The sequence below is a fragment of the Aedes albopictus genome, chromosome 1 (assembly GCF_035046485.1).
Source record: "Aedes albopictus strain Foshan chromosome 1, AalbF5, whole genome shotgun sequence".
Classification (NCBI taxonomy): domain Eukaryota; kingdom Metazoa; phylum Arthropoda; class Insecta; order Diptera; family Culicidae; genus Aedes; species Aedes albopictus.
Genome location: NC_085136.1, coordinates 185916390 through 185932594, shown reverse-complemented (window position 1 = coordinate 185932594; position 16205 = coordinate 185916390). Strand labels below are relative to the sequence as shown.

The 16205-nt window shown below is 37.7% G+C and overlaps 1 protein-coding gene across 2 annotated transcripts in view; it reads right to left on the bottom strand.

Moving 5' to 3' along the window:
• The window catches only part of LOC109622734 (serine/threonine-protein kinase Warts), a 53731-nt gene that overhangs the window by 12216 nt on the left and 25310 nt on the right, over positions 1-16205 (bottom strand). For both annotated transcript variants that reach the window (XM_020077170.3, XM_062845981.1), the window contains exons 2-4: positions 7591-7764; positions 5200-7489; positions 5004-5124 (exon numbers count right to left, since the gene is read on the bottom strand). In XM_020077170.3, coding sequence (XP_019932729.3) covers positions 5004-5124; positions 5200-7489; positions 7591-7710 — 2531 coding nt within the window. In that variant the 5' untranslated portion in view covers positions 7711-7764. The remainder of the gene's footprint in view (positions 1-5003; positions 5125-5199; positions 7490-7590; positions 7765-16205) is intronic.

The following is a 16205-nucleotide window of genomic DNA, read 5'->3' as shown; positions in this document are numbered from 1 at the left end:
CCGAAAAACACAAAAACACAAAGCACGAAGTTTTTGACAAAATTCACAACACATCTCAACTTGGTTGCCAATATTGTTTAATTTTCACTGTTTAAATTTCTATTATAAGACTCACACATTTTTCGAAAAACAAAACTTACGAATCCAATTTGAATTGTCCAAGTGAAACTCCTGAACAAACTTTAAAAAAAATCTCAGGCGAGATTCATAAAGCGTCTCCTGTGCCCTTTTGGAGAAACTCCAGGAAATATTATTGGAGAAAATTTTTAAGCAACTTTAAGCGAAATATATGGAGAAACTCAAATCATCCTGGAGAAAATAAACCTGAAGAAACTCAATGAGTAAGTTGTGGCGATATTGCATGGAAATTATAGGAGCATCTCCTAGAAAAATGTTCTGGTGCCACTCTAACATAAATTTCTTAAACAACTTTATTCCTCGAGCAACAAAAAGAGAATTTTCAGGAGTAACTACAAACAAGATTCCAGGTCCATCTGCATCAAGACACAAAAGATGCCTAGAACGCCTGAGGATAATTTGAACAATAAATTTGAAGCAACTTATGCAACAACTTTAGAAGATAATGTTGAAGAAACTTCCGGAAACAATTGTTAAAAATCTAATTTTTGAAGAAATTTAATGATGAAGTATTTCATCAACTTCAAAAGAGACTTATGGAAAGAATTTACTAAAATCTTCAAGAAACTCCTGGAAAATTTTCGGGAAATCCGGAAGCTATTCTAGGAGAAATTCTTGGAAACGATTAATGAGGAATGCCTGAAGTAATTTCAGGGCAGTTCCAAAGGCAAATCTAAGAGGAGTTCTTGAAGGTGTTTCGGGAGAAAATCCAGCAAACCTTTTTGAAGAGATTCAAAAGAAATTCTTGTGAAGGCTGCTTGACAAGTTCTTGAAGTGTCTTCAAGGCAATTCTAGGGGCAACTTCTAAATTGTTTGTTTGAATTTTAATTTGAAGCTCAAACGTTTTTCATAACCAAACTTATGAATCTAAATTGAACTCCACGAAGGGCAATACCCTGGCCAAGTTCGCAGGGGTTGACGATGTCAAAGTGAAGGAGTTTCATTTTGATTATTGTAATGTAGTGTTCTTTAGTGAAGCATATCACCTTTTTAACACTTTAATGCGCCTCCAACGGTTCATCACGAACCGGCTGCTGCAGATGGAGTATGACTGATCATATGCATCAGACATGCTCGATAAACACGGAGGATCCGCCAGGGCTCAGTAGAGTCTATTCCCAAGCAATAGTTCCAAGTCGGTTGGATTTGAGAAGGTTTTGATGATCGTTACAAATCCTATTAAAAGTAATACAGGATTTGTGACAGGTTTTGGAACCTTTAACAGCCAGCTGACTTCAAAATGTTGTTTGGGCTCTATTTCCCACGTTTCTCGGTTGATTTTGATTAGTACCGTCGTTGGGGGTGAGAATGGGTCAAAAAAGGATACTCAAAGAATGTTTGTTAAATAACAAATACAATTGAAGTCGGAATAACTTTTTATTCGGTATGTATACTCTACTATCTAGTAATGACAGTTTAGCAAGACAGTATCACATTATATGAATTGCTTACTAAACTACAAATGATTGAAAATTGACCCAATCTCACCCCTTAGAGGGGGTGAGAATGGGTCAAAGTGTTCGAAATCGCCTATCCAAGAATATAAGTTAATTTTATTGAACATATCTAGTAAAACTTCTTAAAATACAATGCAACCATGACGAATAAAAACTTAGGTAATTTTAAAAGATGATTAAACCACCTAAATGGGCTAATACAACCGAAAAAATTGTTGAAATTTGATAAAATAACGTTTGTATGTTGTATCGCCATCTTTAGCCACCATCCTCATCTAATGTTTCAACCTCCATGAGAGTAGGGGAGGATTACAACGAGGGACGGGTGCATTGAAAGGTCGATTGAAAAAAAAACATGATATTTTCAGTATACTGCATAAGAAATGTTTAACCAAACCCGCTATAAACTCTTATGATCATTGGCCTCTATACTGCCAAAGCAAATCACTCCATCTCAAGATAGAGGGTCGTTCAAATATTATGTTACACAACATTTCACATTATTAGACCCTCTCTCACAATAACAATAAAGCGGATTTTTTTAAATAAATTTTGTATGAGTTCTATAAGACTTATTCTTCAGTCCAAACGCATGGGTTTATTGTTATAAATGATTAATAAGGGCACTAAACGTATGAACACTCCCGCTTGCCACTTCTTAGACATATTTGCGAAGAAAAGTGGGCTTTTATGAAGATACGGTAAACATGGCACCACTCTAACGTCAAATGGGGACTGGATAACAAGTTGAATTTTTAGTTAAGGTTATGTGCACTCGATAACTTGCCTGACCCAATCTCACCCCCATTCTTAATACTTAGACATTGGGTCGAAAATATTGAATTTTTAAATAAAAAGAGCATTGACAGCCCGCGTTTTTCATTGCATCGACCAGGTAATACCTACAGCTAACCACTTATAAGAAAATTTATGCTTAGGTACTCGTGTGAAACATTACGATGGAGAAATTTTTTCAGAGTGATTCACCAGTAGTTTTATCATATAAGTTTAGCCATAAATTTAACAAAAATCCATTATTGCTAAACATCTTATTCTGCATCATGACGTGCAAAAACATCTCCTCTTTGAAATAATATAAAGTTTTCAACATAAATTAGCGATATTTGATGAGCTATTTCAAATTTTATGTTTCTCCGTTTTGACCCAATCTCACCCCCCAGACCCATTGTCACCCCCATCGACGGTAATTTATTAATGTCATAGTCGCTTTGTCGATTTTTTACCATGTTAGTTGTCTTTAAATAATGCAATTAAAATAAACCGACGAATTAATAGTGGGAAGGAGATTTGCAGCACTTAATTGTGCTGATAGATTCGAAGCTAACGTGCGAACATTTAAACGCATTGTTGACATCAATGCGTTCGACGTGACATTTTGGACAAAAGCTGACCGCTTTTTATTAACTGAACAACGTTACTTTTGTATGACTAGGTTGACATTTCTAGGCCACGCATGAGAAAATGACATGGTTTATCGAGGTAGGACCGATAGGACAGAACGAATTTGAATATTTTTCATAGTATTTGTAGGGGGATGAATACATAATAGTTGACAAGCAATTTTTGTTTTATTACAATCAACTGACCAACTTGGCGAGGCTTGCTTACATAACAACTGACAATAAAGAAACCTATTTTCCTTGACTTTCTACGCAATGGACATCCGACCAAACACACGTGTTTTCGTTAATCTCCTAGGCATTATTAAGACATGACGTATGTGCATGACGAAACAACTAGCAGGACACAGTTCCAGACGTCTCTTTTTAATAACGACATTCAGCATATTTCCAATAAAACTACACTTCAATAAAGCAAAGACTAAAGCTGTGCTATGATAGAACAGATCAGAATGACTTAATTGACTATTACCTTGGAGATCTACTTCGAATAACTGACAAATTGACAAGAACCTAACTAAATACATGGACCATACTACAAAAAAACAATTGACAAAAAGAAAAAAAGGGGAAACTTTTATTAAAACTATTTTTGTTCAACGCAGGCCAAAACAGTGTCGACTTGGGCCACACACGCCTACGTACTTCTGTGTGTTGAAACAAAAATAGAGGCTCCTAGAAGCAAATGTAGGGAAAGGGTGCGGTGTAGAACATAAGCACAGTGTTGCTACCGCCGTAATCACTTTGAAAAAAAAAAAAAATTACATTTTTACATTATTATCGAATCTTACAATGTGGTATTCGTTCTCGGGGCAGACGTATCTCCTAACCGCCGTGCCCTTGCGCGTTTACGAACTAAACGACACTGCCGAGTTGTAAAATTATCACCACCGTCGACCTCCGCGCCGCCGCTCATGCACTCCACTATTGCTTCTGGATTACCAGTTCCACTCAGCAGCAAGCGTACTGAAACTGTACGCAACAACAACGTTGACTGCCCCGCTATTTTTGACAGGCTTCGCATCAATGCTCCGGTAAGGACGACCAGAAGATACGATTTTTCGATCGCACTCAATATGGCCAGAATAACCCTCTAAATGTGTGTTGTCAACGTTTTAAGGACAGACTCGTCAGAATCCCAAAATGGCCGCCACAATGGCCGACTTTGGCACCTACTCATGATTTTGAGCGCACAAATCTCTTCGTAAACAAAACCAGCGCATCTGAGTTTCTTATTTAAAGCTTATTACAAGTGAGCAAGAACAGAATAATAAAATGCACTGTTGTTTGAAGCTTGCTTCTTGAGATTTGTGCTTCTGAAGTTCTGATGCACTGTTGAAGCGGGATTTCAAGACGTTTGTCCTTAATGAAGTGTACCATTTGTTCGATTTTAATGTGTCCAAGAATGTATTTAGAATAAGAATTAGTTTTAGATAATAGTCTGTATTATTTTTAAAGTCGAAGACGATAAATAAATAAATAAATAAACTGTAGGCACCCACATTGGTACTTCAACTTTGACGATTTCTGTGGCCCAAACCGCTAGATGAAAACATTTCAAATTTTGACCACAACATTTCCTATATTTACTGACGCTGCAGTGAAATTTTCATGAAGCTACTTAAAATTATCACTGAAAGACAGATTTTTGAAAAAAGTGTGTCCAAAATTGGATTTTTTTCATATAGATTATTATAACTCAAATCATATAATTTCTATCAATTTGAAATTTTGACCATACATTATCATTATATTGATGATGAAGTGGTAAAATTTTCAGCCAAAACTATTGATAATTGCCAAAGTTGCATCAGATTGAACAAGACGGAATTTGAGAGAAAAATTCAGGTCGGCTTTTTTTTCGCTACTGAGTGTAGAGTTTTCGCGTTTTTTTATATTTTCCCATATAAACCGTGTCCCAGGCTAATACACAGTTTAGGCAAGAAATGTCAAAATATAGCTATTGCTTAACAGATGTACAACTTACCTATGGATAAATCCCATTTTGTGGACACTCTCAATAGCCACGGTTAGCTCGGCAATGTAGAATCGAGCTAAATCCTCTTCAAATATACCTTTCTTGATGAGAAGCGACATAAGATCACCTCCTGAAAATGAACAAAATATTGAAGCATAAGTAAACATGAAAAGCAGATATTAGTATGATGGCAAGGCTATCTCACCTGGGATGTAATCCATGACAAAGTACAGATTGTCCTTATCCTGAAAACTATAGTACAGCTTAACGACCCATTCGTTGTCTGCCTCGGCAAGAATATCCCGCTCGGCTTTAACGTGCGCCACCTGGTTCCGCTTCAGTACGTCTGACTTCCGGAGGGTTTTCATCGCGTACAGGTGGTTGGGGGTGTCGATTTTCTTGACCAGTGTCACCTCACCGAACGCGCCCACCCCGATGGTTTTGATGTGGGAGAACATGGACTTGTCCATCTTGGCCCGCTTCAACCGTATGTAGTTGCTCTCCTTCTGCCAGAGGAGCTTCCGCATCTCGATCTTGGTTTCCTCCGGAAGGTTCATTTTGGACATTTCGCTCTCCAGCTGGCGGATGCGGAAGTTTCGCTGGGTGTAGGATTTCAGGACGTTTTCGATGTGCTGTTCCATGAAGAACTTGTACGCCTGGGGTGAGTAGTGGCGTACCTTGCACTCGAACCGCTCCGCTTCCTTCTCTTTGGAAATGTGCTTCCGTTCCGGGATGGGCGATTGGTGTTTGATTTTCTTTGAGGGCTCCCCTTGAGAGTGAGCTTTGCTCGCAGGAACTGGCCGCTCCGCCGGGTGCTCATCGTGGCCGGCCTGGTTCGATGTTATACCGTTGGGTTTGGTATTGGCAGCTGGCCGGCAGCCATGCTTGTGGTCGTTTTTATTACTATTGCAGGCATCGTGATGCTGCATCTGGCTGTTGGCCACCCGACCAGCAGATGCACCATTTGGCGGAAGATTCACATTTTTACCACCGTTATTGCCGCCTGCATTGACGTTGTTATTAGCGATACATTTTATACTTGGTTCGTACTTTTTTGAACTAGACGAAATACCGTAATTCAGGTTGTCGCTCTTCGTTTTTCCATCACATTCAACTTTATCACCATTGTTGTTATTATTATTCATATTATTATCAGTATTATTACTATTATGATTGTTTTTATTATTAAGATTATTGTTTATTAAATTGCTAAAGCATTGACTATTGTTATTAGCATGATTTATGAGATTATTACTACTATTACTATGTACAGCATTACCGGCATTCAGGTCATGTAAATTATTATCATCGTTATTATTGCTAGCGATGAAGGCATTACTACCCTCGGAATATGGAGGAGGTGGTTGCGAATTTCTCGTTTGGGGTGGCGGCTGCTTTTGTTTCAAAATCATTGTTGTATCGTAGGAAGGCGGATCGACGTTGCTTGTTCCAACACCCATTGCAATTGCCGTGCCAGTGGCGACAGTCGGATACGGAACATTCTTTCCTCCACCACCTACTCCTCCTCCTCCATCTCTTCCGCCTGCGGCACCGATGATATGTGGCGGAGATGCTAAAACATTGACCACTGCCTTTTTGCCGCTGAGTTTCTTCTGCTCTAGCGAGGTGGCATACGACGGTGGCGGTGGAGCGGGATTCGGACTCGACGATTGCATTGGGGTTGCACAAGTTACATTGCCGGTCGTCGGTGCCGATGGAGCCACTGCAGTCTGGAGGACAGGCTTTTGGACCTGGGTAGACTTTACTGAATGCATTATTATGGGATGCTGGGTGTTGGTTTGGCGAGCACCGCGGGCCGGCGGTAAGGCAATTGGTTTGGCCGTTGAACTACTGCAGATGGCATTTTGCGACACAGTAATTGGCGAGGGCGAGCCCGCCGAGGCACTTGAGTAGATTCCCGAACTTGGACTTTTGCGAAAATCTTGCGATGATTGTGTAGGACTTTGTCGGCAATTCATAGATATTAAATAGCTTGGCGGTGCCACTTGACTAATTGGTGATATCGGATATGGAGGCGGCGGTTCCGCCGAGTTATTATTATAAAAGGACATCTGTTGGTTCAACTGTTGCTGAACCTGCGGTCCATTCTGCACAATGATGGGTGGCCTTAGATTGCTGTTGCTTGATATTGGTGATGTTCCTCGGGCGGGGCTTTGGGACTGAAATTGGCCGTTGCGTGATGTGGCCATCGGTGCCTGTGGCATACGTTTGAGTAACTGCAGGGGAGGGGGTGTAGACGGGGTAGATGAACATCGTGGTGGCGGTAGGGGCGGTGCATCACTGAAATTTGATGGACAGGGCGAGGGCGAGAACTGCACTCGGCTCGTCCCTAGCTGTTGTGAGTGCGGACTGTTCGATCGCGAACTGCCCGCGCCGGAGTCTAGTGCAGGACTATTTCTTGGCAGATGTAGCGATGACGGTGGTATTTCTCTTTCAATGCTTGTTTTACGTATCAACTTCGATGTAGCGGAACTCTGAAATGAAGAGAAAAAAGAGAAACATAAGGGATAAGCCCAGGAACTGGAAAATTTTTTACAAGAAACCAGTGCCAGCCAACAAAGCAAATGACACTTACCTGAGGAATTCCGTGCACTGTTTCGAATGATTTCAAGTCATTTTTTATTTTTTCTAGTGCTGCGGCATTATATGCAGGATTTCTTGAAGCGGAAGGAATGTTTCCGCTTTTCTGATTCATTTCGACAACAAAAACAATGGCTCATACCAGAGACACGATTGTTATTTAGATAAACTGAAATAAAAGGAAAATAAAAGAAAGGAGCACAATAAAGTTAGGCTGCTTATGAAAACTAGTAAATCAAATAATAATAGATAGAAACAGGTTACTCAAAAGACAAAAACGGTATAATTTTAATTTAAAATTACCACTTTTTCTCGCACTAATTATGCAATGTTTTTCCGACGACTTTCGTTTCAATTTTGTACAGACAAGATCGGCATTGGAGCTATGGATGAGTGAATATGGAAAGGTGAGCTCGTTTGTTTCTTAGATGTGGGTACAGTTATTTATGTAAGGAGTTGCAAAAAGTTGATTTTTTCAGCACGAGTCGTACATTTATCAAACGAGGCTTCCCGAGTTGGATAGAGTTTTGTAACGAGTTACATACACAATTTTATGCAATGATTTGTTCATTACACAACTCTGATTTGGATTGCATAATGTTCATGTTGCAACTCAAATAAGTTGCATAGTGAACATTATGCAACTCATTTTAGTTGCATAATGAACCGGTTAGGAAAAGTTGGTAAAAACAAAATGTTGTTGAATATGACATAAGGAAAACAAATCTGCCATTTTGGAAAAGACGCGTATAATTGTAATTTTAGCATCTACAAATTAAAAAAAATTGACAGTTTTTTTATTTTTATTTATTTTTCTTTTTTTCGTCGAATTTATTAAAATTGTGATCTACAATTTAGCAGTTTTTCGTTAAGTTGACTCATTCAATACGCTCATTGTTTTTAATCTGTTTAAGTTCTTGCAGTGAAGAATAAGCATACTAAAACACATTTTGCCATTACGTTTGTAACACGCCAACCTGCGAGTTTGTCGGGATTAAAGTAAGGTGGCTTATGCACCACTCCTTTCGGAGACCACCTACCAGTTTATGGATTGCCCGGCCGTTGAGACCCCCAGGGAATGGGTCTAATTACTCCCGATCAAAGATCTTTTCTACGCTAGTGAGCGGCTACTGGCACACTGAGGATAGTTCACAAACTTTGTGGAACACTTTTTGTTTTTTTTTTGTTACATTCTGTATTTATGAAAATCTTTTAGTCGTACGTTACCGAGCTGGACGACGAGATATTATATCGTTTACCAAGACGGATCCCAAAAGTAATACTCAATCATAAATATGCGAGCGCTTTGTGTTCACTCATGGATACGCAGAGGACTGAAGGGAAAACGTATTGGAATCCCAGTTTAAAATTAAAGCAAATCAATGAATTCCAAAAGTCGCTCTACCCGGTGTTCATTGATTACGAAAAAGCTTCCGACCGTCTCAATCACGGAAACATGTGGGAAGCCCAGGCGCAAGGGTCTCCCTGAGAAAATCATCAGCCTCATTGAAGCACAGTATATGGCATTTTCGTGCAGAGTACTGCACAACGGTGTTTTGTTCGATCCCATCCGGGTCGTTGCTGGAGTGAGGCAAGGATGTATACTCACCGCTACTGTTTCTCATCGTAATCGAAGAGATCCTGGTAGGTGCGTGAACCAAATCGTGGATTGACGTTGCTCTCCTAGCTCAACGGCGATGATCTTGGCAATCGCTCCTCAGCGGCAGGTCTTACCATCAGCGTCAACAAGACCAAATCGTTGGATGTAAACACGGTCAACCCTTCCAGCTTTACGGTAGCTGGGCAATCAGTGGAGAATGTTGAAAGCTTCCAATATCTTGGTAGCCAAAATGGCGGCCGATGGCGGCACCAAGATCGACATAGGTGCACGGATCAAGAAGGCGAGGGCTGCTTTTGCGAGTTTAAGAAACGTATGGAAAAACAACCGGATTGGTCGATGCACCAAAATCCGAATTTTCAACTCGAACGTGAAATCTGTGCTGCTATACGCCAGTGAAACCTGGTGTGTATCAGTGGAGAACACTTAACGGCTGCAGGTCTTCATCAATAGATGCATGTGGTATATAATTCGTGCGTGGTTGCCTCACAATTGGATCTTCAACGTGGAGCTCCATCGTCGATGTGATCAAAAGCCGATACCGACAGAAATTCGGGAGCGAAAGTGTAGGTGGGTCGGCCACACTATACGCAGGGGCGGAAACGAAATCTACAAGCAAGCGTTAGATTAGAACCCAGCAGGACATCGCAGCAGAGGCAGACCCAGAGGCTCATGACGACGCAGCCTCAACAACGAAATCAAGCAAGTCGACAGAAATTTGACCTGGCTACAGGTCAAGGCGACAGCTGGCAATCGCCCAGGATAAAAATCTTTCAATTCGGCCCTCTGCACCACCGTGGGTATACCCGAGATGAACTAGCCTAGGGTTAAAAATCTCGTTAATACAGACAAAAAAAAAACCTCGTGGGTGCCCAGGACTAAAAGTAAGTAAGTAGGTACTAAGGTATGCACACAGCAAAATCTAGCCACCGCATTATGGATAGAAATTTTACAATTTTCAACGAATCGTGGCAACCTATGGCGCAAATGAAAGCTTATTTTGTAAGGAATCGAAAAATATTTACTTAGGGAGATATTTTGACATTGTGTTTAAAATAGAGTCAAGGAAACAAGAAGTCCTCGAAAAGTTTTTGCACAAACGTGCTGAAAATCTGACAATGTACATTAAAACGACCGTTCCCGCAAGTTTAAGTTAGCTTTCAAGTATTCGGTTCTATACATCATCACAACGTGAAAAGGTTGCAGATTACCTTAACACCAAGAAAAAATCGAAATTTGGAAAGAAATACATAGTTTGGTCAACAATTTGAATTTGTGGTTTGAAAAACCGAACTTTTAAAAATACATGTACAACAAATCATCTTTTTCACTACGGGAAATGCCGGGGAATATGGCTGCAACCACTTATTCAAAAGCTTAGATATTGTGTATTGACTTGAATTGATTTTTGTGTCCTGCTTATGGCGGAGAATCCTTGTGTTTGTATGCAGAAAACTATGTGGAACTTGTGCCGCATTTTTTCAAAAATCGCAAAATTTCATATACTGTAAAACTCAACCCAATTGAAAAATATTGAGTAACCGTAAATTGGAATCTTCAGAAAATGTCAAGAAAGGCAGCTTTCATCAAAAAATAAGATTGATTTTGACACAAAGGTGGTAAAAATTTATTGGCAAGCGATCGACAGTGCTGTGCAAAACTTTACGGAAGGACTCAAGCGAAAAGCTCAAGATGGCGGATATAATAAGTCAAATCAACAATGTCTTGATGTTTACTTAAAGTAAATTAATGCTTTCTTACGATGAATAGCTTTTGGTTTGGGAATAAGTTAGAATGCATTATTACTGCTTGATTTTCTTTGGCTAGATTTTGCTGTGCGCATACCTTAGAGTGGGTCAACGTTGTATGGAGAAATTTTAAATTTGATCGTATCAACCCAGAACAAAGCTTTTTTAATCTATATTGGCGACCAAAACAACTGTGCAAAATTTGGGAGCGGTTGGTTGCGTCCCCGTATTCCGCATTGCGATTGAAATTTGTATGGAAGTTAGTATTGGAAAACGTACTTTTTTTGCATATTACTCATAATTTGAATTATTTTGTCTAATACTATGTAACTAATGACGTTAAAGTATAGCCCAGGATATGTCGGAGAACTTTGCCGAATATTGCAAAGTGATCCGACGCCTGTGAAAAAAGTTATTCGCCTTAGGCCAAGTTATTATTCTTAGGCCAAAAATTGAGATTTTATTATTGATGTTATTCCTTTACATGTTAAATGTTAAGCACCACCGAGCAATCTGCACGATATAGACACATTCTACGGGCCCCGTATCATCAATGACAATTTTTCAAAGTTGAGTTATGGCATATTTGACATTTTTATCACATTCTACATTACTTTTGCCATCCAAAAATGTATTCGACATTATATTAGTATGACAATAAATATAAATTGAACGACGATTAAGATTAACATTAAAATCGTGATTTTCAGTCATTTAGGCACACTTTTCACCCAAACTGTCGTATTTTAAACAGCAACACACTGATTTTGCAAAAGTCTTCCATCATTTGTAGATAAATGTATGTAGATTTTTTAGCATAAAAAGATTTTTAATCGGAAGACTTTACAACTCTGAAATATGGCTGATCATAGTATGGGTTTTTATTGCGTTGTAACGTCACGAAAAATCAACATTTTTAAATTTTATTCAAATACGGAAAACGTTACAAATATGAAATTTTGTATGCTCTTTGTACACGAAAAGATCTTTTAAATGAAACTAAAAGAAAGAAAATCGGTTCACGGAAGCCTGAGTTTCACCTGGTTGAAGTTTGCGTTGTAACGTCACGAAAAAAAGTTCTGTGGAAAAGACCAAATCTTTCTGGCTTGGACGGCTTCTGAATTGAACAAACGTAGCTCTATATTCAAAACAGTTTCGTTCTCGTTGTGTATGAGCTTGAGCTCATACAATACGGACCAATGAGCTCATTAATGAATATCTATAACAAATACTGTGAATTAATCGATTTAACTATGTCAAGACCACTGCTAAGGAAAGTCCTAAATGGTAGATCTAATGACACATAAAATGTTATATAAGTATCAATATCTGTAAATTTATACATTAAGCTTGTAGTCTACAATGATTGACGAAATAAATAAATAAAATAGATTCCGAAAAATCTCAATAACTTTGGGAAAATTGAATCAAATCGTGTCAAAATTTCACAGCACATAGTTCAAATAGAACACTTTCAAACTTATTTATCCAAATAAGGCTGTTGTTGACATATTTTAATTAATTCAGCTTAGTATACACAACAGTAACATGGGGAGACTTGATCCCTCGAGGATTACACACACATTATACATGTGAAAAATAAAATTCTATTCGAAAGCCTCTATTTACTTGGAATTATAGTCTATTCAACGATAAAATGTGTCAGATAATTATTACTTTAGTACAAACTAAGAAAAGGGGGATCAAGTCTCCCCATTTTGAAAATACGGGATATCCTTAAAAATTTAAGGAAATCTTACAATTTCAAACACTCCATGTTCATCGAAAATACATGAAAACTCGAAAAGAAAATTAATAGGAAGACTCTGGAATTATTTTCCCTTTAAATAAACCATGTGCTCAAAGGGGGATCAAGTGTCAACCATTTTTGAAAAATACATCATAAGACATGCCTCCATAAAAACACAGTTTTGAAAACTTTAACAATAATATAAAGGCCTTCTGTTGTGTATTAACTTGCAATAGATGTTTACCTGCCATTTTGAACGGAAATCGGATCTAGTTTTGTGTTTTTCTTAAAGTTTCAGGTAAATTAAGAAAAAGGGATCAAGTCTCCCCAGTATCCCCTACTGTGATATTGTAAATTTTTTTTAATCGTAATCAAATACCACTCAAACCGAAAATTTCTGTGATATCAGTAGCCAACAGACGAAACACTGACGAAATTACAAAGTTATTAAGTTGGTCAAAGACTTACAGTTGATGGATAGTTTGATTTAAAGTTCCACCAACGAGCGGCGCTAGAGAACTTACAAATTTTAAATTTCATACATCTCAGGATCCCTATAGAAATACGATTTCTTCGGCAAAGTTGTTTGATAAGTAAAGGACTTGCAGTTGATTTACCAATAGATGCGAGATATTGCCACTAGAAGACGTTAGTTTCCATTTTGCAAAAGCAGTAAAGGGATTAGAATTTCTTGAAAAGTATTCTACAAGCTGCAACTTTTTTCACTTTGGACACATTGTATTCAAATCAAATAGTAATCAAAGATCAATATGTAATTCTTAACTTTCAAAATTTAATTTGATTTGATTCACTTATTCCTAAGATATAAGAGTTAATAAAACAACAGTCAAAAATATGATTCTTCTTAAAGCGTTCCATATTTGTGTAGAGCTAACCAATCAAGTCCAAATTTGTAGAAATTACAGATAACAAGATGAGGAACTATCAGTTAAAATTTGAGAATTTTTGGTATATTTTATAAAAAGTTACGGCTTGTTGAATGTGTTTTTAGGGGATGAACCAGCCTCGGGCTGAAAATCCCCATAATAAAGAGTCAATAATAATAATGAATGTGTTTTGGGTAATTAATAAAATTGGCATGCTTTTGAAAATTTGCAACTACCACCACTGTGTGGCATAAGTTAATACCATATGGCTATTAAACTAAAAGTCCTTGATCTACTAAACAACTTTAATGAAGCAACCATCTTTCCAAATAATGACGATCCTGAGATAAGTAAAACTAAAAATTCCACTAGCGCCTCCTAGTGGAAGGATTTGAAATCATACGGCCCATCAATTGAAAGTTCTTGACCAGCCAAACAATTTTGTCGAGGACACCAACTGTCTAAATAGTTAGGATCTTGAAATATATGGAATGGATATTACGTCAGTGTTACATCTATTTTTGATATAACGAGAATCACCGACAAACAGACGTAACACCTACGAAATTGTAACTCATATATCTCAGGACTCTCATTACTTAGACTTTAGACTTTTAGTGTTGATGTCTTTGAAAAAAAAATTTATCTTGTCAAGAATTTTCAGTTCAGCCGTTCGGTTCAAGTTTCTATCTGACTAGTGGTAGTTGAAATTTTGAAAAATCATGCACTTTATATTTAAAAAATATTCAACATGTTGTAACTTTTTATAAAGTGCCCAAAAATTTTGCCAAAAAATAGTTTCTCAATTAGTCATAATTTGTTGAATTTTTTTTTGGGAAATTCTAATCGTTTGTAAACTATTGTAAACTTTTAATTAGCGTCGCCCAATGTGTCAGAATCCCACATCCAATAGTAAATCAGCTGTAAGTTTTTGACTTATCAAATAACTTTGCCAAAGACACTAACTCTCTAAGTAATTATGACTCTGACATATATAGGAAGGTTTTTTTTGTCAGAATTAGGTCTATTTGTCTCTGAAGTCACAGAAATTGATGCCCCTAAGTGGTATGCAGATCCTCAGGTATATCTTTGGTTCAAAAACTGCTCGCACATCTTAAAGCGTTTTTAATTGAATCAATGACATTGCATAAATTATTGAAAAAATGTTTAATTCGACGGCATGATTAGTTTTATGCTGCAAAATCTAAATATCTGGCGGTGCGAAGTAATGAATATCAACGGTTTAGTCTTTGGGACAAAATTAGATGAATATGGGTGGTACTAGGCCGAAGATGGGTACCATTAACCTTCATGAAGGAGTTTTCATATTGCTGATAGCAATAACTTGGCCCTCCGAGCCATTTATCACAAAACGGATTTTCAATAGAATAAAGTCCCCCTTGAAGCAGTGAAGATAATGCAATAATATATTCACAAATTCGGGTAAATTTGGCTGATTATTCTGATTCTAACATGATGTGTATTTTCGTGACGTTACAACGCGAGCATAACCCTGTTTGACACTGAACGGGCGTTGTAACGTCACGAAATGTAAAAGTCGATTATCCAAAAACAAATCCGAAATTTAAATGTTTTATTCCATTGAATTGAAGAACAAAACAATAAATTTCAATGGTGGAAAAAAAATTCAGAATTTCATAAAAATCCGAGCAGATTTTTTTAGCTGTTAGTAGCGCGTTAGAGAGGGTCGGATTCTAGCGCGTTGTAACGTCACGCTACAAATACGCATTTTGAACACGTTTTTCTAATGAAAACTAAATGTTCAATTGGTCAAATATATCAGAAATTTTACAAGGAATCCGAATACGAAAAAAATATTTTAAGGTTTACGCTCGTTTTCATGAGTTATAGTGGAAAATCTGACTACAAATGCGTCAAAACGTTGTAACGTCACGGTAGAATGTGTCTATAACTTTTTTCACAAGTGTCGGATCACTTTGCGGTCTTCGGCAAAGTTTTTCGGAATATCCTAGGCTATACTTGTACGTCATTAGTTAGATCGTTTCAGACAAAAAAAAAATCAATTTATGAGAAAAATGCGAAAAAGTAACTTTTCCCATACTAAATCCCATACAAATTTCAATCGCAATGCGGAATACAGGGACGCAACCAATCACTCCCAAATTTTGCACAGTTGTTTTGGTCGCCAATATAGATTAAAAATGCTTTGTTCCGGGTTGATACGATCAAATTTAAAATTTCTCCATTTTGTTTTGGACGCTAAAAGGAATCCAAAAAGGCCTTGTTCCAAGAAATCGACTTTGTTGACCCAGTCTAGTAGGTACACTTTGGTCAAAGTTCAACTGTTAAAAGTAGTCAAATATTTGGCATTGGTCAAAGAGTGTCATACTTGCAATAGTGTACAGGGAATGGCTACCCGAGCAGGAATGCATAACTGACACATAACTGGAGCATACCAAAGTCAGGTATCATACCAAAACCAGGTATTGGTCGTACCAAACCAGGTTCAGGTATTGAAAATAACATATTTTGGTATTTTGTAGGTATTGATAGAATACCTCAATGAGTTTTTATTTTGGTTTTGAGGACTGATTGAGGTATTATTCAATTATGGAAAAATCGCTA